The sequence below is a fragment of the Manis pentadactyla genome, chromosome 10 (genome assembly GCF_030020395.1).
Source record: "Manis pentadactyla isolate mManPen7 chromosome 10, mManPen7.hap1, whole genome shotgun sequence".
Lineage (NCBI taxonomy): Eukaryota > Metazoa > Chordata > Mammalia > Pholidota > Manidae > Manis > Manis pentadactyla.
The window spans coordinates 72,775,991-72,799,838 of NC_080028.1; the positions used below are offsets into that span (position 1 = coordinate 72,775,991).

General features: G+C 45.8%; 1 protein-coding gene across 2 annotated transcripts in view; it reads left to right on the top strand.

Moving 5' to 3' along the window:
* The window catches only part of ABCC1 (ATP binding cassette subfamily C member 1), a 121,602-nt gene that overhangs the window by 15,699 nt on the left and 82,055 nt on the right, over window positions 1-23,848 (top strand). The window contains exons 1-5 of one of the 2 annotated variants that reach the window (XM_036917917.2): window positions 13,191-13,214; window positions 18,822-18,998; window positions 21,131-21,256; window positions 21,488-21,625; window positions 22,783-22,908. In XM_036917917.2, the coding sequence (XP_036773812.2) occupies window positions 13,206-13,214; window positions 18,822-18,998; window positions 21,131-21,256; window positions 21,488-21,625; window positions 22,783-22,908 (576 nt within the window). In that variant the 5' untranslated portion in view covers window positions 13,191-13,205. Of the gene's footprint in view, window positions 1-13,190; window positions 13,215-18,821; window positions 18,999-21,130; window positions 21,257-21,487; window positions 21,626-22,782; window positions 22,909-23,848 lie in introns of those variants that run through there. The other variant, XM_036917918.2, reaches the window with a different exon arrangement.

Here is a 23,848-nt window from a genome sequence, read left to right on the forward strand (position 1 = left end):
CTCAAGTGGGTGCACGGCCAGTAAGACTGATGATAATGCTAGTTAACACTTGGCGCTCATTAGTCCCAGGCACTGTGCAAAACACTGTTGATTTACTCCTCAAAACAGCCCTTTGAGATTGATAGACTATTATCCCCATTCTCCAGGTAGGGGAACTGAGGCCCAGAGAGGTTATGTGACTTGTGCAAGGTCACACAGCTCATATGTCACAGAGCAGGGAGGGAAGCCCAGCAATTTGGCCTAGAGTCTAGGCTCTCAAGTGGCACCATATAGAGTGTCCCTAGTTGCCATTGCAGTGGTCAGCTTTAAAATAGCTATTATGGAAGCTGCCAGGTGTGTGGCATGATAGGAGGACTCTGGAGTGGGCCAGGAGTCTCCCAACAGGCTGTGCCTAATGACTTTGGCTAATCTTGGAGCAAGACAGACTGAAAGTTTCCTGAAGGTGGGGGCTTTGGCATTTCTGGCACTTGGCTGCATGAGCTGTTTTCACTGAAAGAATGATGACAGCAGTGATTGTAGCGATAATAATGTGGTTGAAATAGCAGCAAACTCAGCCCCCTGCATTGCTCCCCTCACCTAACTTTGAGTGTTGATAGTTCAGTGAGAGATGAGTAGCTGAAAGTCAGAGAGGTGGAGTGACTGGCCCAGGGCCACACAGCCTGAAAGTGGTGGTGATAGATGTCGAGCAGGTCTGCTGCTCCAGAGGCCATGCTCTTGGGGCTGAGTCGCTGTCCTCCACACTGCCTGCTCCCGGCCCATCCCCATGGTGAAGCTGTCTGCATGAATGGCGAGCGCAGAATCTGGATTTCATTTCAGGGATAGGGAGACCTTGGGATGGGGAGATGGACCATTCGGTGTACTGCTTGGGATGGAAGGTTCTGAGGTGGGGAACAGGGACAGGGCTGCCCCTGGGGGAGTTTCTGAGGATGACGGTGTCTTTCCCAGTTTCCTGTTTGGGCTGTGTTCAAGAGGAGGGAATGCAAGGAGCAAGCCAGGGCTTTTCCCTCTGGTTTCACAATTCCTGGGAGCTTTTGCGACGCGTGGGTGATGCTTCATTTTCTTGGTGGGAATTGTCTTAAGTGAAGTTTTGATTTCCTGTGCTTAACTCATTGGGGCTGGGCCTGTCCTCCCAGCCCTGTTTGCCACCCAGCCCCTTCCTAGTGCTTTGTTCCTCTTCCTAACATACTTACACACCATAAGCTTGTCCAGCGAGGGCCTTGCCTCCTTCCTGTCCCCGCCTTGCCAAGTCTTGGCCTATCAGCCCCTGATTAGATTTTACCTACTTGAAGAAGCCTGCTCTGAGCTCCCAAGTGGAAACGACAGAACTTCCATGAATAGAGCGGTTCCCAGGTCCCCATCTATTGTCATGTGCTTGGTTTTACCTCTGTTTTGTCAGGGAGGTGGTACCTGCAGCCGGGAGCCAGCTTCCCTGTGGTGAAGTCTGCTGCTTCCACTTCCAGGCTGTGCCTACCTTGGGCAAGTTGCTTACCTCTTTGTGCCTTGATTGCTTCCTCTGCAAAATGGAAACAATAGTACCCACTTCAAAGGGTTGGGGTATAGATGAAATAATGAAATGTGTGGATTTAGTCTTCACAATGAATTTAAAAAGCAGGTGGTATTTGTTCCTGCTGTCTGAATATGGAAACTGGGTTTTCTTCCCCTTTGCTTTGTTAATTAGTACTCTCTCATGTCTGGAGACCTCTTCATTTGTCTGTCTCTCTTCAATGACACCCAGGGCTTTTAAAATCTGTTGTTATAGCTGTTTATGTCCCTGTCCTACCTTCTCTACAAGATTCTGAGCTTCTTAAGGGCAGGCTACCAGTGTGATGTTTGTGTTTAGCTTCTGTACAAAGCAGCGGTTAGTAAATTGGTTAAATGAATGGATGGGCAGGTGGGCAGGTCTCCAGAGAACTGGTATTGGTGGCAGGAGTGGGGCCAAATGGAAGAACTAAGATAAGTGGGTTTCAGTTGACCTTGACAATGTCTAGAGACATTTTTATTGTCACGACTTGGTGGGGAAGGTGTTACTGGCATCTAGTGGGTAGAGACCTGGGATGCTGCTAAACATCTACCGTGCACAGGACGGCCCCCACCACAAAATTATCTGGCTTCAAATGTCAGTCGTTTGGAGGGTAAAAAACATGTAATCCAGTTCCAAGCAACAGAGCAGCAGGAAAAGGCATTGCACTTAAGTTTTTTTAAACAAATGCAAATGAGTCCCATCTAGATGATGTGTCCTCTTACTGAGCTGATGAAGAGGATCTGTGTATTAGTTTTTTTTTGAGGGGCAACATTAGGTTCTACAGGCAGCATCTGTAAGGTGCAAATTGCACATAGTTCAAAATGACCCTGGGTCTCAGTCATCTTTCCTTTTAACAGCTTTATTGAGATATAATTCACATTCCACAGAACTCAGTAAAAACCCATTTAAAGTGTACAATTTGGCAGCTTTTAGCATTGTCACAGAGGTGTGCAACCATCACCACAGTTGATTTTGGAACATTTTCAGCACCCCACTTAACTCATCTTTGTACCCTTAAGACCTGGTGGAGTGTGTGCCTGCTGTGACGCTCACTCAGGTCGGCTGCATCCGGGTTATGGTTTGCTGGGAGTCGTTCTGACGTCTGCTCATAGAGTCCACAGGTGCCTGCTACATGCCAGGAACTGCAGCAGGTGGGCTTGATAACATCGATGGGCACAACCCCGGCATTCACTGTCCTCGCGGGACCAGCGATCCAGGGGGAGAGCAAGATATGAAAAAAAATAATACATAAAATAAGTAGCATCCGATAGAGCCATGTGAAATTGCTGGCATTCAGTAATTTTTGACTTACATCCAGAGTTGGCAAACTTCTTTGGAAAGAGCCGAGTGGTAAATATTTCAGACTTTGTGGCCCAAGAGGCAAAATTGGGCGGCTGCCCTTGACAAAAGGCAAATTGTCTATTTGCATGTAAAAATGTGAAACTATTCCTAGTTTGGAGGCCATACAGAAGCAGGCAGTGGGCCAAATTTGGCACATGGGCCATAGTTGGCCAACCTTGGACCTACACAAATGGCAATTTGTATGGTTTGTGTTAATCATATATGTTGTACATAAGATACTATAGACTGTATTGCATGTTTCATAAAGTATTCAATAAAACACGATAATATGTAAACACCAACAGCTAAATGATACCTGAAAGAAATACTTAATGATAAAGTATGATGAGTACCCTACAGGGAATGTAGAATTCTGTGAGGTGGTTAAGTGAGGGATTTGATGTGTTTGAGAAGAGTTGGGGGGAGGTGGGCAGGTCTCCCTGAGAAGGGCTGCTTCTGCTGAGACCTGAAGGATGTCTCTGAGTTGAAGTCAGGCAGTGAGAGAAAAGGGCTCCAGACAGGGAGCCAGCTATACAAAGGCCCTGAGGCAGAGAGTGGTCCAAGAACAGTGGGTGTAGGCTAGACCCAGAGGCTGCAGTGTGAAATTTTAAGCAGAGCATGATGGGACTGAGTTGCAGTTTGAAGCTATCCTCTTAGCTGATGTGTGGAGGAGGATGGACCGGAGGGCAGTCGAGCAACTTGTTAGGAGACTAGCATAGTCACCCAGGTAACTCAATAAATATTTGTCAGGTGTGGAACAAACCGAATGAATCACATATCTTCTAGTGTACACCACTTTTTTATTACTTCGAATTAATAACAGGATTTCATATTTATCAAAGGTTGTGTCTGTGTCATATTCCAGCAAACCCATATGCTATTATTTCCCTGATGATTTTTCTGCCTTAAGTTGTTAGATGAGCATGGTCTAATAGAAGAATAACACAGGCTGCACATGGTGTTTTAATTGTCTAGCAGCCACATCTCAAAAAAAATTAAAAAGTTGCAATGGCGTACTTCACTGAACTAGAACAAATAATTCTAAAATTTGTATGGAACCACATAAGACTCTGAACAGTCAAAGCCATCTTGAGAAAGAATGAAACTTGAGGCATTGTGTGCCTTGATTTCAAGCTACACTACAAAGCTCTAGTCATCAAAACAGTATGGTATTAGCCCAGAAACACACACAGATGAGTGGAATAGAACTGAGAGCCCAGAGGTAAATCCACACATATATGGACAGTTTGTCTATGATGGAGGAGCCAAGAACCTACAATGGAGAAACGACAAGCTCTTCAATAAATGGTGTTGGGAAAACTGGACAGCTACGTTAAAAAGAATGAAACTAGACCACCGTCGTATACCATACACAAAAATTAACTCAAAGTGGGTTAAGTATTCGAATGTCAAGACCTGAATCCATAAAATTCCTAGGAGAAAGAATAGGTGCTAAGCTCCTCGACATTGGTCTTAGTGACGTCTTTGTAGTTGAGACTCCAAAGGCAAGGGAGACACAAGTAAAAATAAATGGGACTGCATCAAACTAAAATGCTGCACAGCAAAGGAAACCATCATTGAAAGGAAAATTCAACCTGCTGAATGGGAGGAGATATTTGCAAATCATGTATTTGATAAGGGGTTAGCATCTAAACCTAATAAACTGATATAGTATCCAAAGTTATATAATATCTATCTCAACAACAATAAAAAACAACCTGATAAGAAAATGGGCAGAGGAACTAAATAGACATTTCTGCAAAGAAGACATACAGACACATGAAAAGCCAACAGACAGCATGAAAAGATGCTCCTCACCACCAGCCATCAGGGAAATGCAAATCAAAACCATGATGAGATATCAACTCACTCTAGTCAGAATGGCTGGTATGAAAAAAGACAAGAAATAACGAGTGTTGGTGAGGATGTGGAGAAAAGAGAACCCTCGTGCACTGTTGGTGGGAATGTAAAATGGTGTAGCCATGGTGGAAAATAGCATGAAGGTTCCTCAAAAAATTAAAAATTAAACTACCATATGATTAGCTATTCTACTTCTGGGTATTTATCAGAAGAATACAAAAACACTAATTTGAATAGATATATGCATTCCTGCATTCATTGCAGCATTATTTACAGTAGCCAAGATATGCAAACTAAGTGTCCATTGATAGATGAATGGATAAAGAAGACATTGTACATATACAAATGGAATATTACTCAGACTTAGCCATAGAAAGGTGAAATCTTGAGATTTGTGACACAATGGATGGACCTCAAGTGAATTAAGTCAGAGGGAAAAAGACAAATACTGTATGATTTCATTCATATGTGAAATCTAAAGAGGTAAAACAAATAAACACAAAAGACAAAAATAAATTCATAGATACAGAGAACAGATTGGTGGTTACCAGAGAGAGAAGGATAGGGGGTGGGTGAAATGGGTGAAGAGGGTCAACTGTCTGGTAATGGTAACTAGACTTGGGGTGGTGATCACTTTGTAGTGTCTACAGATGTCAAATTATAAAGCTGTATATCTGAGGCTTAGATAATAAACAGGTGAAATGATTTTAATATGTTTAACCCAGGGTATACAAAATATTATTTCAACATGTAATTAATGAGGTAGCTTGCAATCTTTTTTTCTGTACTAAGTGTTTTAAATCTAGTGTGTGTTTTAGAGTACATTTTTTTTATGGCTAAATAATACTCCATTGTGTGCACACATTGTATCTGCTTTATCCATTCATCTGTTTGGTAATGGACATCTAGGTCATCTCCATGTCTTGGCTGTTGTAAACCATGCTGTGGAGAACATGGGGGTGCAGATAAAGCTCTTTGAGAGAGTGATGTTGTTTCCTTCAGATATAGTTTGCAATGTTTTAAACACTAAGGATGACTGGGTCACTGTTTATCATTGTTTTTATGATTCTCATTGTGTGTCTTCAGGTTATCAAACTGAACCTGGGTCTCCCAATTTTATGCCTGTGAGGCTTGCATGCGATTAAGCAAAGCCCCGTTGGTCTGCGTGTCAGGCTTTCCATGTTTTCATTAGCCTGAGGAGTAATTTCTAAGGGAATTCATTGTGTCATTGTTTGGAATAGCAAAAGATTGGCAGCAGCCCAAGTGGGGTGCAGTTGGGGCCTGGTGAGTACACTGCATCATGCCCAGTCAGTGGGAATAGGGATGCTTTCAGAAGTAAGTGAGGATAAGGCCATTCCCCAAGACTCAGTTTTAAGTGAAAACATCACAGTATAGCCATCATATTTGGTATGATACTTCTTGTGTAAAGAGAGGGACAAATAAGAATACATAGTTGTATTTGTATAAAGAATTCCAAAAGTATACCCAAGAAACTCAAAAGTGTGGTTGCACTCATGGAGAGGAGAGTGCATGGGACTGTGCAGTGGAAACCGGGCTAGTGGGGGAGGGGGTGGCAGAGCAGTTATGCTGTTTACCTTTATACACACACACATGTAAATCTGAGTCATGTCTTGTCTATTAGAGTGAAATTAAAAAAATTTTTTTTCCCATTGATCTTCCTAGCCCCATTCACATGCATTTCCTAAGCAGCTCCCCTGCTGGGGACACAGGGATGTACGCCTGTCACTCAGGAAGGTGTTAGAGGTGTGCTGGGCCAGCAGAACCCTGGGCTCCCCAGAGCATGTCCCATGAGGCAGAGTTTTAGGCATGGCAGGGCGAGGGCAGGATGAGACAGATGGGCCACAGCCTGCACAAGGGTGTGAGTCTTCTGGTTCTCTCTCTCTTGCCTGCTGTATGTGTTTCCTAGGGCTACTAGAACAAATCACCACTAACTTTTGGCTTAAAGCAACATAGACTTATTCTCTTACAGTTCTGGAGGTCAGAAGTCCAAAATGGAGTGCTGGTATTCCTTCTGGGTGCTCTCTGGGAGAATCCACTTTCATGCCTTTCTCTAGCTCGCGGAAGCCGCCTGCATTCCTTGACTTGTGACCTTGCAAAGCTTTAACCTCTGCTTTTGTCATACTACTCTTCTGCCTCTGACCTTTGTTCCTCCCTCTTTTCCCTTCAATTCCCTGTGAGTCCATTGGATCCACTCGGATCACAAAGGGTAACCCCATCTCAAGATCCTTAACTAATCACACCAGCCAAATCCCTTTTGCTATGTAACGTAACATACTGGCTCTGGGGATTGGAACGTGGGGCTATTCTACCTGCTTCACTGGCCAACATAGTTCCTGGCACCTAGTTGGGGCTCCATATATCTTTGTTGGCGGGAAGAAAGAATCATTTGGTGGGGCTGGAAATGTGGAAGGGACATAGCAAGAAATGGATCTGGGAGTAATTACAGTAACAGTAGTGACATTCGTTGAGCACATGTTGTGTGCTCTGGCCCATGTGTGATTAAGTGCTTATTTGCACCATTACATAAGTATTTCCACTTTACAGATGTGGAAACTGAGGCTCAGGTGCTTACCCAGTGGTACATTGTGAGGAGCTGAAACTCCATCTGCCCCATAAGGGGTTTTTTTTGGGGAATATGGACTCTAAACTTGGTAAGGGGTTTTCAGCCTCAGCACTCCTGACGTTTAGGGCCGACAAATTCTCTGCTGGGGGGACTGTCCTGTTCACTGTGGATGTTCAGCAGCATCCCTGGACTCTACCCACAAAATGCCCTTGGCACAACCTGGCCCCGGTAGTGGTACCAGAAATCCCTCCAAATATTGTCAAATGTCACCTTGCCTCCAGTTGAGAACCACTATCTGAAAACATAAATGAGATGATGACACATCAAATCTGTGCCTCTCTGGGTGAAAGTTAAAATTGTTACATTGCCTGTGAGTCTTACAGGTTCTGTCTCTCCCTGTCCCTTCCTTTCTTCCTTGACTTCATCTCCTATTACTGTTGAGTCATAGTGACCTTTCTGTTATTGCTGCAAAATGCCAGATGTGTTCCTACCTCAGGGCCTTTGTACTTGCTGTTTGCCCTGCTCTTGCCCTGCAGGGCAATGCTCTTGCCATTTGGCTTACTCCCTTGTTCCCTTCAGTACTTTACTCAAATACACCAACTCAGTGGGGCCTTCCCCCTTCTCTGAGTCCTTTTTAGCATAACACACTATATCCTAATATGTACACTATTTGTGCATATTTCCTTTATCTTGTCCACTCAGTTTCCTCATGTCAGCCTGTTAGCCTCAGGAGGGCAGGCCCTTTCCCCTGCTGTTCCCTGCTGGGTCCTCAGCCCCTAGAAGCAGTGTTCAATAAATGGATGGATGTGGTCTGTCCTGTTTGCTGTATCTCCAGACATATTCCTGTGCCTGTTACATGCCTGGTCCCTCACAGTTCCCTGGAATGTGAGTGACCAAATGGAGGCTTTGGTGAAGCCCTAGTGTCTGTAAGAGGAGAGGAGGTTGTTGGAGATGAAATCAGCAAAGAGGTCAGGGCTGTATAGAGAACATGAGGACAAGTGTGTGCTTTTCCACTGGGAGAGTTGGGTCAGTGCAGGTTGGAGCAAGCTGCCTGCTGCTGACATTTGGACACCTGTTACCGTGCCATGGCTCTGTTAGCTTCCAGGCACTGGAAGTCCTGGTAACACAGGAGTCATGGTTTTGCATGTCAGTTCCTGTCCCTTTCTTATCAGGGTGTTCAATTTTGCATCTTGGGCATGAGGGTTCAGTGAGGATTTGGGGCTCTTTCCTGGGCAGGGCCAGGCACTGCCTTCTGGGCATAAGATCTGGGTGCAGCCCTTCCTCCTCTCCCCCTGTATTTCTCAGCTTTATTCTTACCTCTGATGAGTCAGGGTGAGGGAAGGCCCCGTCTCAGCCCGGCAGCAGCCAGGGGCATTGCTGCCAGCGTGGTGCTGGCACTGGCTGCCCTCCTCCCACTGCACGTCTTGGCTAGCACATGCCTCTGGCTGTGCGGACGCAGGGCAGCCTCCGACCTTTCATTGGATCTCACTCAGGCCTGTGGTGCAGAAATGGAGGCCCTCTGCTGTCTCTCCACAGGATGAATGTCCAGAAGCCCAGCAGGTCCCCTGACCTCACCATGGGCCTCCCAGTGCTGCTTCTCTCAGCTTGCTTTGGCTTCAGAGCTACCCCTTTGCCGGGTGTCTCACAGCCAGCAGATTGGGTCTGCATGTGGCTTTATAAACAGGCCTGTTGCCTGGGCCTCTGGCTCCCCAGGGAGGGCCTGTTCCATGGCTGTGTAGTGCAGATCCCCTTCCTTCCTTTGCAGAAGAGTTGGCTGGGACTCTGGAGCCAGCGTCTGTGGGTTGGAATACAGGCTCCCCCTGGCCCTGCCCCGGTATCTTCTCATCTCTGTTTGCTTCTGCATCCTCTGTAAAACAGGGTGGCAGTGTGCCTGCCTCATTGGGTGCTGGGATGGTGAAGGGGATCCATGTGCGGTAGACCCCTGGGGCCCAGTGCCTGGCAGTCAGTGCTCCATAAAAGCTGCCTGCCGTCTTGTTACTGCTGCGATGATCATTATTAGCCTGAGTTTCAGCCCCATGGGTTTGCATTCTCATCGTGGCTGGTGAGCCGGCAGCCCCTCCACACTGTTGATCCAGCCATGCTGCTGAGAGCCGATGAGGCATTTCTGGGGGAGCAAGCCCTTCACCCTGCAGTCTGTGTAACAGCTTCCATTGTTAGTCCTGTTTTGCAGGTGAGAGAAACCAGGGTTGGAGAGATGAGCTAATTTTCTGAAGGTTGAGAGGCAAGTGAGCGGTGGTGATTGGGCTCAAACCCGAGTGCACTGGCCCTTGAGTCCCTCTCTTGGCTGTGGCTTCCGTTTGTACTTACCTTATGTATTCCCTTTGCCACCCTTCTCTTCCACCCGCCTCTCTTCATTTCTGGCGTGGTGGACATCCACATGGCCTCTTCCCGTGCTATGCCTTGGCGTATATATGCATCCCCCCATCTTTGCCTGGCTGGCTCCTCCTGGAATTTCACCCTCCCAGATCTTTGCCCTGGTACTTGCTATTCCAACACCTTCCCTTCCCTTCTCAACAAGCTTTGTTCTTTGCAGGTATGTTTTGATTTGTGACTTTACACCTTTAAAGGGCTGTGAGTCTTAAGAGGGCCGGGACTGTGTCTGATTTATCCTAACTTCCCTCTGATCAGCCCCAAGCTTGGAACAGAGTTAATATTGGCTCAATAAGTATTCATTGTATGATGGAATGAATGAATGAAAAAAAAAACCCTGTGCTTGTGTTTGGCAATCCATCTCTCAGCCAGGAACTGAAACTGGAAACTTTCTGGGTCATCTCATTTGACCTCCTGATAATTCTGCAAAATGGATGTGTGTGTGTGTGTGTGTGTCTAGAATTAGTCTCATTTCGCAGATGAAGAAACTGAGGCCTCGTGAAGCCACTGCTTTCTGGTAGTAGGGGCCATTTTCTCCCCCGACCCCCCACCACAGGGACGCCTGGCAGTGTCCGGGGACATTTTTAATTGTCACTTAGGTTGTGTGTCCTGCCTGCCTGCAGGTTGTGTGACTTCAGTTTCTGTATCTGTAAAATGGTTTATAGCACCTCCCTCCTAGAGTTACTTGTGGGGGAGAAACAAGATGTTTACTGCTGGTCACTCGGCTTGAGGTCAGAGATGCTGCTAACATCCTCTGATGCACAGGATGGCCCCTCAGAGCAAAGACTTTTCTGGCCCCAAATGTCAGTAGTGCCAAGGCTGAGAAACTGCCTTTGGGCACATGTCTGTCACCTGTTGGAGACTAGAACCCAGACCGCCCAGACACCCAGCCTGTGTTCTTAGCCATCACCTTGCACTGCTTGTGTTGGTAGCGGCTGGGGGCAGCTATAGATGTTCCCCAGGTCTGAGTCAGAATGTTGCTTCTCCATCCTGCTCGAATGAACTGGAATCTCTAGGGCCCAAGGACATTTAGTTGATGCCATGTCTGGGACAATGTTGCCTTCCAGACTGCCTCGGGCTGGACAGTGAGGCCACTGACCTTGCAAAGCCCTTAGAGCTCCAAGCACCTGTCTGAAAGGTGGTGGAGCCCAGGAGTTAAGAGTACAATGTCAGACCCTGGGTTCAAATCCCAGCTCTGCCTCTTCCTGGCTCTGTGAACCTGAGCAAGTTCTGTAAACTCTCTGGGCCTCAGAGTTCCCTCGCCTGGAAAAAGGGGGCTTTAATCATCTGGATTGTAGTGCTGATGTGAAGTTTGAATGGACATACGCTTGGAAAACCCTTAGCACTGTGCTTGGCATGGCAACTTCTGTGGTTATTAAAGGTGCCCAGTAAAGTATGTGCCTTCTCTTTGTTCCCGGCTCAGCATTTAGGAATTTCTGCCTTTAACTTCCTGCAGCTGATGAGTATTTATTTAACATGTGAGCTAGTTTTTTTTGTTATTATTTTAGAGGTAATACATGCTGAGTAAAAAATTCAAACAGTACTAAAGATAATAAAACAAAAGCGAACTGTCAAATTGTCACCCTCCTCTCCCCAGCTCCAGACCTGCCTGCTGGAGATAATCACCATCAGCTTTTGTTTTTCTTGTATCCTAAGAAAATTTCCCTGCCTAGAGAAGCTCCTGTATACCCTATTGTACTAATTTTAAATGCAAACAGTAGTTTGTGCTTGTGAAGAAAAAATGCAAACAGTACATTTTCTAGGTATCTAGAGGCCTCTACACTTGGGTTCAATTTCCTGGCTGTGTATGTCGCAGGTTTTATGATTCGGCCTCAGTTTCTGTATGTGTAAAATGGGTTTAATTATAACACCTGCCTCCTAGAGTTGTTTGTGAGGATTTAGTGTGAGATAAAGCCCTTTATCAGTCCTGGCACACGCTACTAAGAACCTTAATAAACGCTTACTGTTTTTCTTTCTGTAGATGGAAGAGGCGGCCTGTATTTCTCCATTTCCTTCAAATCTTTGTTGCTCATATATCATCTTGGCCCAGAGGCCTTTTCGTCCACCTGGTGTACAAATAGCACCCACGGTCCACCATTATGCTCTGTCCCTTATTCCTCAGGGCGTTTGCTGCTATCAGACATATATGTGGTTGTTTATCGATCTGTTTAGTACTTGTCTTTTTCGATAGAATGAAACTCCCAGAGTGGAAACTTTACCCCCAGGTGTTATTGGCACATAGTAGGCTCTTGAAAAATAATTAACCACTGAGCGACAGGAACCTGACTATCGAGTTTCTGAGATGATGACATTGGAAAATGGATGTTCAGGTCCCGGAGGAATGCCTGGTGCCTAGTAGGACTTCATTCCTAAATGGCCTCAGAGCATCTCTGCCTCCCAGATATTGGTGACACTAAGCAGCGGTTCACATTCCTAATCACGTCCCTCACCTGTTGTCTGCCCGTCCTCCCCTCCTGTCCAGAGTCAGCCATCTGGGTCCTGGGGAGGGCTGTTCCCCTTACCCCTCCAGGCCCTGGTCTAGCGTCCCTCTGGAAGCTGTGTCAGCCAGGCCAATAGCAGCAGGGTGCCGGGGAAGCAGCCTGGCGGCCCCGGCTGAGGAAACACCAGCATGTGGTGCTTCCATGACCAGCAAGCTGGAGCTGCCGCCCAGCATCGGGACCAGCTGGCATGAGGCCACATCTTCGGCTGCTTCGGGCCTGTCCTGCAGGACTGTGTTGGCTTCTGAGTCTGACCTAGCTGAGAAGAGTGGTGGTGCCCCTGGGAGATCCATGGACTGGAGATCAGGATGGACTGGAACAAAGCAGAGGGGGTACAATAGGCGGAGTAATGGCCCCTCCAGAGATGCCCACGGCCTAATGCTGGAACCTGTGACTATGTTCTGCTCCATGGCCGAGGGGAATGAAGATTGCAGTTGGAATTCCGGTTGCTCATCAGCTGACCTGGAGGTGGGGATTATCCTAGATTCTCTGGGTGGGCCCAGGGTAATCGAGTGGTCTTTATAAGTGGAAGAGGGAGGCAGAAGAGAGAGAGCTAGAGGCACGGCCCCACAGAGGGACTTGGCCTGTTGCTGCTGGCTTTGAAGATGGATGAAGGGGCCATGAGCCAGTGAGTGGGGGAGGCCTCTAGAAGCTGGAAAAGGCTTCGAGTTCCAGAAGGAGCAAGCCCTGCCCACGCCTTGATGTTACTCAGTGGGACCCATTTCAGACTTCTGACCTCCAGAACTGTATGATTAAAAAAATGCATGTTGTTTTAAGCCACCAAGTTTATGGTAATTTGTAACAACAGCCATAGAAAATGAACACAGGTAATTTTTCTGAACTTGGTAGAGTTTAGAAGATGCAGATCTTCCTCTTGGCCCAGATTTCCCCATGGATAAGGGCACAAGCCCCAGAAAACCCTGTTGAAATTCATATGTCAGCCATCACTAGAAGCCAGCATGGGGGGACTCAGTGATCAGGCTTCCTGTGTTTGAATCCCAGTCTCCTCATGTACAAGGTGTGTGACCTTCAGCATGTTTTTTTGACTTCTCTGTGTCTCTGTTTTCTCATCTGCCAAATGGGGATCAAAACAGAGCCTCCCTTCTAGGTGGTCATGAAGATTAAATGAGTTAATTCACATAAAATGACACACAATGCTAAGTAAAGCTAGGTGGAGGTATTATCAGTAACAACATAAGATGTTTATATTAAAAGTATAATGATATAAACTTCATATTATTTTATTACCAGCGTAAGAATTAAGATTACTGATACTAGCCCTATATTGTTGTTTAATTTATGACTTTGTGCTGGACTTTGTGTATATATAATTTTATTTAATCTTTAGCTCTAGGAGATGGTTATTTCCAGCTTTAATATCATAGATGAAGCTCAGAGAGGTTAAGTAACTTGTCTAAGTTTCCACAGTGAATAAACAGAGAAGAAACTGGACCAATAAGAAAAGGGACAAGGGGATAGATGGCCTTTTGGGGAGGCAAGGTGGGGTGATGGGCAAGGAGAATACAAAAAGGAGAGAACAGAAGGAAAGAAATGGGTTCTAAAAAAGTCTGCTGAAGAGGTTATGAGTAATCATAATAACATTTATTTGGGCTTTTATGGTCCCCTAGGGAGGAGATGGTAGTTGCCCCAGTTTGCTGGTGGGCTGAGCCTCAGAGATTACTGATGTATATCAGAAGTACAATATAGTAGGTATGGTATAGCTGGGCCCTAAATTTACACATGCCAAGTTATGAGTCATACTGTTATATAAAAGTCAACCTGCACTGGCTGTGTTCTGCAGCAGTGAAAGTTCATGCTCACGATCAGATTTCCCCTTTTCATGCTCTCGCTTCCTGCTGCCTCCCTTCTGTCTCTGCCCTCTTGGTCGGGGCCAGCCATCTGGCTTTGAGCAGGAAGCTCCCTTCTGAAGAGTAAACACCTTCCTTTGCTAAGCATTTCTCCAACCTCTCCTTTCCCCGATTTCTGTGTCCTTAGATGCTCCCTAATTTCCTCTTGCCTGGTTCCTAACTTGAGCTTTTCTTTGTTTTTTAAGCTTTCTGACTGAGCAGAGCTGATGGTAGTGGTGGTGATTATTGTTGATGAATAGAATCTGCTCCTAATAGCCACTGTTTGTTGTCTCTGGTCTGTGCCAGCTCTGAGCAAAGCACCCCTCTCACATTGTCCCATTTGATACCGGCCAAAACCCTTCTGGGTCCAGTGTTTACCTGACCATTTTACTAGTGGGGAGTCTAGGGCTTGGAGAAGTTAAGTGATCTGCTCAGTTCATATGAGGTCAGCGTTATAATCCATATCCACCTCACCAGAAGGTCAGAGTTCACAGCAAGTTTCTTTTTTCTAAAAAGAAAGTAGGAAATAATGCTGCAGAGGAGAAGCATGGCACAGGCCATTCATTTACTAACAATCTCTGGATATCTACTGGGTGAGGAGGATAGGAGTCAAAAGTAAATACAACACAGTCCTAGAATGACGTCCTTGCCTGGTCTTTGCAAAGCTTGGTGGGTAGGGGATCTGATGGTTTGGTGGGGTGAAGAGGAAGTCTTCTTAAAGGAGGTATCTTAGATGAGTTTTGAAGGATGAATAGGAGTTTGTTACAGTGGAGCTACATTGTAGGGAGAGCATCTAGACAGAGGTAGCCTGAAGAACCCTTCATTTGACCATCATCTGGGGGATGCATTGAAGGCAGGGACAATGGCCTTCCTGAATCTCCAGTGCCTTGAACAGCACCTGACACATGTTTGGCAAATGCTTCTTCCTGAATTCCTGAGTTGACACATCGGGGAACAGGGTGGGAGAAATTGTAGGAGAAACAGATGGGGCTCAAATGTGGAAGGCCTCATGAACCACAGTGAGTATCAGCTTTTAAAGGTGACAGCCATTATAAGTTGTTACCCAGAGGAGAGGATGATCAGGTTATTCCATTTATTAACACCAGCATTTAAGTCTATGAATTTTCCTGTGAGCAGGAAGACCTAACTGCTCTTAAGCACATATGGAAAGATCTTCCACTTCATTCATCATAAAGAGAAAAGGAAGCTACAGTGAGATATTTTCTTCTATCAGAATGGCAGAGATCAAAAGCTTTTAATATGTGGTGGTTTGGGAAATAGTTGCCCTTGAACCTTCTTGGGTGGAGTATAAATAGATGGTACTTATTTGGAGGGTAGTGTCTGTCTAAACTCTAAGTATTGTGCACCTTTTGACCCAGCAGGTTCACTTCTAGAAAGTTATCTAACAAATGTGCTTGCCTATGTATGAAACGAGCACTTACCAGATCATTTATGCACTGCTGCGTTTGTGAGAACAAAGCAATACCCAGTCAGCAGGAACCAGGTTAAATAGAATCAAGTCTATCTTACAATGGACTACAAAGCAACTGGAAGAAAGAATAAGGAAACTGTTCATGGCAGTGCAGGATGATCTTTAAGACCTGGTATTAAGTGAAAATAAGCAGTGTACAGAACAGAAGGGCTTCCTTCTATTTGATAACGAAAAAAATATATTTATTTTTGTGTTACATATGCATAAAGTATTTTCTGGAAGGGTACACAAGAAACCAATAATGGTTGCCTTTAGAGAGGAACTGTGGGGGGGACTAGGGACCAGGATAGGAAGATGGCAGATCTTTGTTACTGATAAAGATCAGTTTCTAATATTAGTTAAGTTAAAAAAAAAAAAGGTAGGGTACAGAAAAGGTATGTATTGTGGTACCTTTTGGGGACACAGAATGGGTATACTGGGTTTGGAAGATATTATACACAAGATGTTAGCAATGGCAGTTTTGCCTGTGGGATGGGCTGGGGGCACTGCAAGCTGAGGGAGGAAGACCTGTTTCTCATAGTAGACCATTTTATGTAGTTTGAAAAAGTTTTAGCAGATACATGTACTACCTATTAAAAGTAGAGAGATGTGGATAGATGCCTGGGTAGGTGGGTAGGCAGTTGGATTAATGCGTGGATGCATGGGTGGGGGTGGGTGGGTGGATACATGGGTAGATGGATGAATGAGTTGGTGCATGGATGGATAGATGATAGATGGGTAGGTGGGTGGCTGAATGGACAGACTAGTGGGTATATCTATGGATGAGTTCATGGATGCGTGGGTATATGAAGGTGTCCATGGATATATAGATCCATAACTTTGGCTGTAGTGGGGAGGACTTAGTGGGGCAGGAGGGGCTGGAAGCAGGGAATGGTTAGGAAGCTATGGCAATATTGCAGGCCAGGGAATAATTGGGGCAAGGCTCAGGTTATTGAAATGTCTCACACATGAACCAAGCTTCTTGTATACATTCTGCATAATATTAAGGCCCAGTATGATTTGCTCACTAGAAGGGCAAATTCCTTTGGAATGAGCCTTTTCTGGTAAGTGCTCAGAAACTGTTCTGTATATATAATAACCACTGACAGTTTAATCCCCTTTTGCACCATCACCTTAAGAATTCCAAGTGGTGTGAAATGAGTTAAAATGAGTGTTTGATATAAATCACTTCTCTCCATGATCAATTCTTATTTATTTACAAGGCTGTTTTCTAAAAGTGGCCAAAAGTGGCCAAGTCTGCAGAAGCATGACTTTTGCCCCTTTTAGGGTTTCTTTGTGTCTGGAAGTTTCCTAGCTAATCCCTTTGTGTGTGTTGACTTTTTAAATTCACTTTTAATGATTCCTTGTTCTGGAAAAAATAAGTTTATATCATAGAATAACTATACCTCTGAAGAACCAGTTCACTGCTTGCTTAACACTTAGAGGTCTCTCTCTCTTTTTTTTAAGTCAAATCCTTTATTTTTTAACCATCTTGACCATTTTGAAGTATACACTTTAGTAGTGTTAACTATATTCACACTGTGCATAACTCGGTCTCTTATGAAAAGCACATTATTTGTGTTTTGATGAGATTGGCAGATGTTTAAGTAAAATGCTCAGCTTGTTCCCCTTCCTGTCTCTTCTTTAACGTTCTTTGATCTGGCTTTAAAGCTTGTGTGGAGCCTTAAGATTCCAGGGTCCTTGGAGTTTTTTGGTGGTCTTGCTTATCTGACTGGGGGAATGTTGTTGAAGTCGGAGATATCTGGAGATAATCTGGAGAGCGCCTTGTCCAGTGGTGGACGGAGAATGCTAGGAGGGAAGTGGGCTGTGTGGGGATGTGGCTAGCTGGAGCACGTGGACCTTGTACAAAGACTGGCTACTCCCCAGCTCTTGCTGATGATTGTGAATCAGGAATATGGGCTCGGAGCTGTCAGGTTTTATGATTCTTTTTGTTTTAAGAGAAGCCAGAGTATCCAAATTTTTATATGAAATTTACTGAGGTTAAATGTTGTCAGCTAACCTAGGATTTTTTAAAAGCATTCTTAAGGCAACAACATAATAAACCATCCATGGGCCAAATTGCCTTGGGGGCCACCTGTTTCAGACTTCTAATTTTATCCAATCTAATCTTGGTAAAGAGATAGGAAATTGAGACCCCAAGATAGGTAATAACTTTTCCTAAAGTTATACAGCTGGTCAGTTGGCAGGTGAGGACTTGAGTTAAGTTCACCATTACAGAAGTCTAACAGCTGGTTGAAGTTTCTTCTTGGGCGGATACGCTTGATCATTTATGTGTGTAGTTATCTCTTTGACATGTTTTCTAATGAAATATTGGTAGTTTCTTAAAAAGTAAAAGTAACTAAAACATATTTGTTTCCAAGCCTGGATCACTTAGTGGTAAATGCAGGGACTCCAAAACTAAGTTTCCTGAGTTTGAATTTGGCTCCAAATCTTACCAACTGTGTGACAACTGCACAAATCACAGAACCTCTCTGTGCCTTATTTTCCCTTCTGAAAAAGGAATGGTAAAGTGCTTACAGAATTAAAGGGGAAAATACCTGCAAAAAACTTAGAATAAGGCCTAGTATATAAAGCTACAATTCGGGTGTTATCCATGATGATGGTGGTGGTGGTGGTTGTGATAGTGGTGATGATGGTGATGGTGGTGGTCGTGGTGATGGTGATGATGGTGGTGGTGGTTGTGATAGTGGTGATGATGGTGATGGTGGTTGTGGCTGTGGTGATGGTGATGGTGGTGGTGGTTGTGATGGTGGTGGTGGTTGTGATGGTGGTAGTGGTGGTGGTGGTGGTGGTGGTTGTGATGGTGGTGGTGGTTGTGATGGTGGTAGTGGTTGTGATTGTTGTGGTGATGGTGGTGGTGGTGGTGATGGTAGCTGTGTTAGCAATGATGCTAGTGCTACTGATGGGGATTGTGATAGTGGTGATGGTGGTGGCATTAATGGTGATGGTGATGAAGAAGAATTTTAGAAGGTGCTCAGTTCACAAGATTATAAAGAAGGAATGGTTCGGGTTTACAGGGAACTACCCTTAAGGATGCCTTGAAATGGCGGTTCCCATCTTTTATGCAACAGTGGATCCCATCACAGGTCCCAGGAGCGATGCCTTTGTTCCTCATTCCTTGTTCTGTCTACAGGTCTTTCCAGTATGCAGGTTCTGCATGAGAGGGCCTCCTCATCTGTAGGGGTCTTGTCTGTTTTATAAACCCCACGGCAGCTAGGTTTGAACTCCACCTGGGCCCATCCGTCTCTGGTGCGTCCTGTTGACCCCGCTCTGTTTGCGTCAGCAGGAGTGGAATGTCACGTGGAACACCAGCAACCCCGACTTCACCAAGTGCTTTCAGAACACCGCCCTTGTGTGGGTGCCTTGTTTGTACCTCTGGGTCTGCGCCCCCTTCTACTTCCTCTATCTCTCCCACCATGACCGGGGCTACATTCAGATGACACATCTCAACAAAGCCAAAACTGTGAGTCACTTGGGATTTCACCATGGAGCTGGGCTGTGCCGGGGTGGAGAGTGGCGGTTGGTGTAAATTGACTTGTGTCTACAATGTAAGTGCCTCTGAGTTCCTTTTTCTAGAAGACAGAATAATAATAAAGTGATAAATAAAGACAGCTGGGACTCTGCCGTTGTGTGACCTTAAGCATGTTTCTTCACCTCCAATGGGGATGTGAGAATTTTACCTCGAGAGATTATCAAGATGGTAATCAGGAGGTCTTCCTGCCTGGCCAGAGATACCTTTTTACTTCAAAAAAAAAGTTTTTATCTCGAAATAATGTTAGACTGCAGAAAAATTGCAAGAATGATGCCAAGTGTACCAAGCCCTGTGCGCCCATTACTGCCAGTCACCAGTTTTTAACATTTTGCAATATTTTTATCATTAGTTTCTGTTCTCCATACACACATTTATTTCTTCTGAATCATTTGGGAATAGGAAGCATCCCCCATGCCCTGCAGCTCTTCATTCTGCAGTATATCTTTTCTCAAAACAGAGATATTCTCTTCAGTAGCAATAGTATAGTTATGAAATTCAGAAAATCAACATAGACATGATAGTTTTAAAAACAACAACCTCCTGTCTATATTCCAGTTTTGCCCATTGTCCCACTACTGTCCTTTCTAGCATTTTCCCTCAGGATCCAGTCCAAGGTCATGCACTGCACTGAGTATGTTGTTGCTTTAGTTTTCTTTAGTCTGGGAGAAACAAACTTTCTGTTTCTTCACTGTGTTTTATGACATTGACATATGAAGCACGTGGGCCAGTTATTCTTGAGCAAGTTCCTCCGCTAGGGCTGTGTTGTGCGTGTTTTCTCGTGATTAGATTCAGGTAATGCACTCAGGCTGAAAAGCTGCACAGGGGGGTACCATGTCTTCTGGGGACTTCACATCTAGCATCATATCATGTCCATCTGCCCCTAGTTGATTGGGTTAATTTTGATCTCTGGTCACAGTATCGTCTGGTTTCTCCACTGCACGGTTGTTTTCCCTGTGCAAGAAGAATCTTTCTCGGGAGGACACGTGAAGAGCGTATACCTACCATGCTTCTCTTCCCACATGCTCCTCTCGACTTAGCATGTATCTCAGTTCTTTTTTAACGCCACATTTTCCAAGACTTCCTCCCATAAGCCCTTGGTACCCAGGAAAGCTTCAGTGTCTCTAAGCTTGTAATACCTCATCTAAACCCATCCCGTTCATACCATAATTCAAGCCTATCTCAAAAAGAACTATTTTCCTGTCCTCATCTAGGTCTAATGTCTTCCTCTTACACCTGTGGGAGCATTTTGTACTTTTCATCTCCCTTTAAAACATAGATCAGATTTTGTCCTGCCTTGTTCAAAATCCAGAAGTCCTCACAGTGGCCCAACTTATCTGGCTCCCAGCTCCTCTTCTGGCATCTCTCCACCTTTGTTGTTCATTCCACAGCAGCCACCAACCTACCACACATGTTCCTACCTCAGGGCCTCTGTCCCTGCTAATCCCTGTTCTTTCTCTCAAACATTCACTTTTGGCTCTTTACCTAGATGTTGCCTGATCAGAGGGGCCCTCCCTGACCACCCCATTTTACCTGTTTTGTTTTTCCTCCTGTCTCTTACTGGCATTATAGTCTGTATTTTTCAGTTTGTTTCTTGTCTGCTTCCTTCCCTTTAGAATCTCAGTTCTGTGAAGGCAGGGGACTTCTGTTTTGTTCACTGCTGTATCCTTGGCACCTTTAAAAGTATGTGGCCCTTCATGGGCCCCAGTAAGTTTTGGTTGGTGAATATCGTTGAACCAGTGTTTATTGCATGGGGGCCTTATGCAGTGTGCTGAGCTTGCAGTTAGATGGGCTGTAGACCGAGCACTTATGTTTTTAGGTGACCAGAGTCATGCCTGCGTGTAGGAGGACCTAGTACACTGGTTACAGCCCAGCCTCTGATGGCCCAGAGGGTGGCTCACCCTTCCTAAGCCTTGTCTGTGTTCCAGAGGATATGTGCTGTATCTGGGGACCGTGACTGATAGTTTAGGAGCTGGCTGGCTCCCCTGAGGCTGAATTTTTTGCAGGGGTGCTGGGGAAAGTTCTGGTGCTGTCCATTGTAAGATGCTTATGTATTTCTCTTCCAGGCCTTGGGATTTTTGCTGTGGATCATCTGCTGGGCAGACCTCTTCTACTCTTTCTGGGAAAGAAGTTGGGGCAAGTTCCTGGCCCCAGTGTTTCTGGTCAGCCCAACCTTCTTGGGCATCACCATGGTAAATAGGAGCTGGCTATCGATGCGACACTAGTGGAGACCAAAAGTAGTGGCCAGGGTCACCCAACAAGGAGAGAGCAGAGCTTGGACTGGAGCCAGGTCCTCCCCAGGCTGTTCGTGCCCTACTGAGCTGGGGTGGCCCTGCTCCAGGCCCCTGGAGTGTGGGGGCCACAGGGGACGTTGGGGCCTGGCCATCTCCTAATGACTCCTATTGTGTGCTTCTTTCTTCCAGCTGCTTGCTACCTTTTTAATTCAGCTTGAGAGGAAGAAGGGAGTCCAATCCTCAGGGATCATGCTCACTTTCTGGCTTATAGCCCTACTGTGTGCATTTGCCATCCTGAGATCCAAAATCATGAGTGCCTTTAAAGAGGTAAGTGATGGCCTTCTGCATCTTCCCTCAGTAGCCCTTGGGAGAGATGATTCTTCCTTCTGGCTGTGGGAATCATGTGTTGCTGTGGGAATCGGGGGATCAGGTACCACAGGGGCCCAGCTTCCTCCCTGGGGATTTCCATACCCCATCCAGCCTTTGTTCTAGAACCTTCTTTACTTGGGGCTCTGCTTGTCTGTAGCTCTCAGGGGCCTATGTTGGTCCTCCAGGGTGGGAGCTGCAGGGCAAATGCACACCACCCTTTGAACCTTTGTGAGCAGTAGACAGAAAGGCGATTCTGCTCTCAGTCTGGGGCAGAGCTGAGCAGGAAGTGGTGTTTGTGGGGCAGCTGCTCCCCTGGGTCCCCAGACTTGTCCCCATGTGACCTTGCTGCCATGTGCTGCCCCTAGGAATTGGAAGAGCGTGTATTTCGGATGCTAACCTCTCGTTCCTTGTCATCTCCGATCTAATCAGGAACTGGTGTCAAGCAAAGGAAGGAAAAAGAGCTGAGCGTTTATTGAGCACCTTCAGGGTACAGTGTAGACTGTCTGTAAGGCAACTGACATTTATTGAGTGTTTTTTAAGTGCCAGGCGGGGGACTAAGTTTTTTTTTTTTCATGACTAGTCTTAGTGACTTCTCACAAGTACTCTGACATGGCTTCCCAGCCTCAGCACTCGTGGACATCTTGGGCCAGACACATCTTTGCTGCAAGAGGCTATCCTGTGCTCTGTACGATGTTTAGGGGTGCCCCTGGCTGCCACCCACTGGGTGCCAGTAGCACCCCGTCAAGTCAAACAGAAATGTGTCCAGACACTACCAGATGCTCCCTGGGATGTAAAAATCACCCCTCATTGAGAGACACTTTTATAGATGGGGAAACTGAGGCACTGAGAAGTAAGATGATGAAGTCTTATTGCCACTATGAGCAGGAGTCAGGCCTTGAACTTAGCTCTGTTTCACTCCCAGGCCTGGACCTCCTCCCATGCCCTCCCCAGGCGGTGTAGACCACACTGGGATGTGACTGCCTGTCTGCTCCTGTGTTAAAGGGGAGGAGGAATAGGGCAGGAATCCCTGCCACTGGGCCTGAAGCCTGTTCCCCTGGCCTCTGCACATAGCTTCCAGAAAGTGATCTCTTCCTCCATTCTTCCCTCACATAAAGGATTCTGGAGTCGACATGTTTCGTGATGTCACTTTCTACATTTACTTTTCCCTCGTGCTGATCCAACTTGTGTTGTCCTGCTTCTCAGATCGGTCACCCCTGTTCTCTGAAACCATCAAGGACCCCGTAAGTGTGATCACAGAGACACATATGTGCATGTGCATGTGTGTGTGTGTGAGAGAACTAATACATAGGTCCAGCTCACATTGATTGGATGCTTGTTCTGAGTGGGTTCATCCATCTGGGATCTCATTCCGTCTTTCCCAAATGCAGTAGCCAATATCCTCCCCACTTTACAGATGGAAAAACCAAGGCATAGATGTTGCTAGGGGGACTTGAGGAGAGAATCTGATTCATAATTGTAAACTTCTGTGCCTTATAGGTCTGTAGGTTTGCTCATTTGATTGGCATAGTAGCTTTAGAAAATGTTGAGTAAACATTTAAAAATCAGGAAATTTCACATGAAGTCTAGCCATCCAGGTTTTCTAGAAAAATGAGAAGTTCTGTCAGCATTAGGGCCATTATCCTACATGGCAGCAGTTGGGCCATAGCTGAGGAGTGTTGCCCTAGTTTACCACAGTCCCCACCACTCCCTATTGCATAATACAGTCTTGCTTCCAATTCTTTGATGGTATGTGCCTGGCCCTTGAGAGATTTGAGTTTGATACCCTTGGTCTGTTCCGTCACTTTGAGGCCCTTGGGTGGGAGCCTCCATGGAATGTTGAGGAAGCCACAGGGAAGGCTAGCATGGCTGGAGCAGTGAGAGGCAGAAGAGGGCATCTGAGATGTGGGGACGGTCATCGGTAGGCTGATGAGCTGTTCGATTTTATTCTGAGTGGGAGGGAAAGACTTTTGAGCATTAATTTGCTGCTTTGTTCATGATTAGTCAGTTGTTACTGGGTAGAATTGCAGCAGGAGCAGTTTTCAGCTATTGGGTTTGGCCTGAACCTGAGCAGAAGAAGTCTGAGGCTGCCTCTGTGTGTGATGAAGGAGTCCATGAGGCATCGGCTGGGAGGAGGAGGGGCTTAACTTAAGCTGGCTAGCTTGTGTCCTAGTGTGAGTTCTG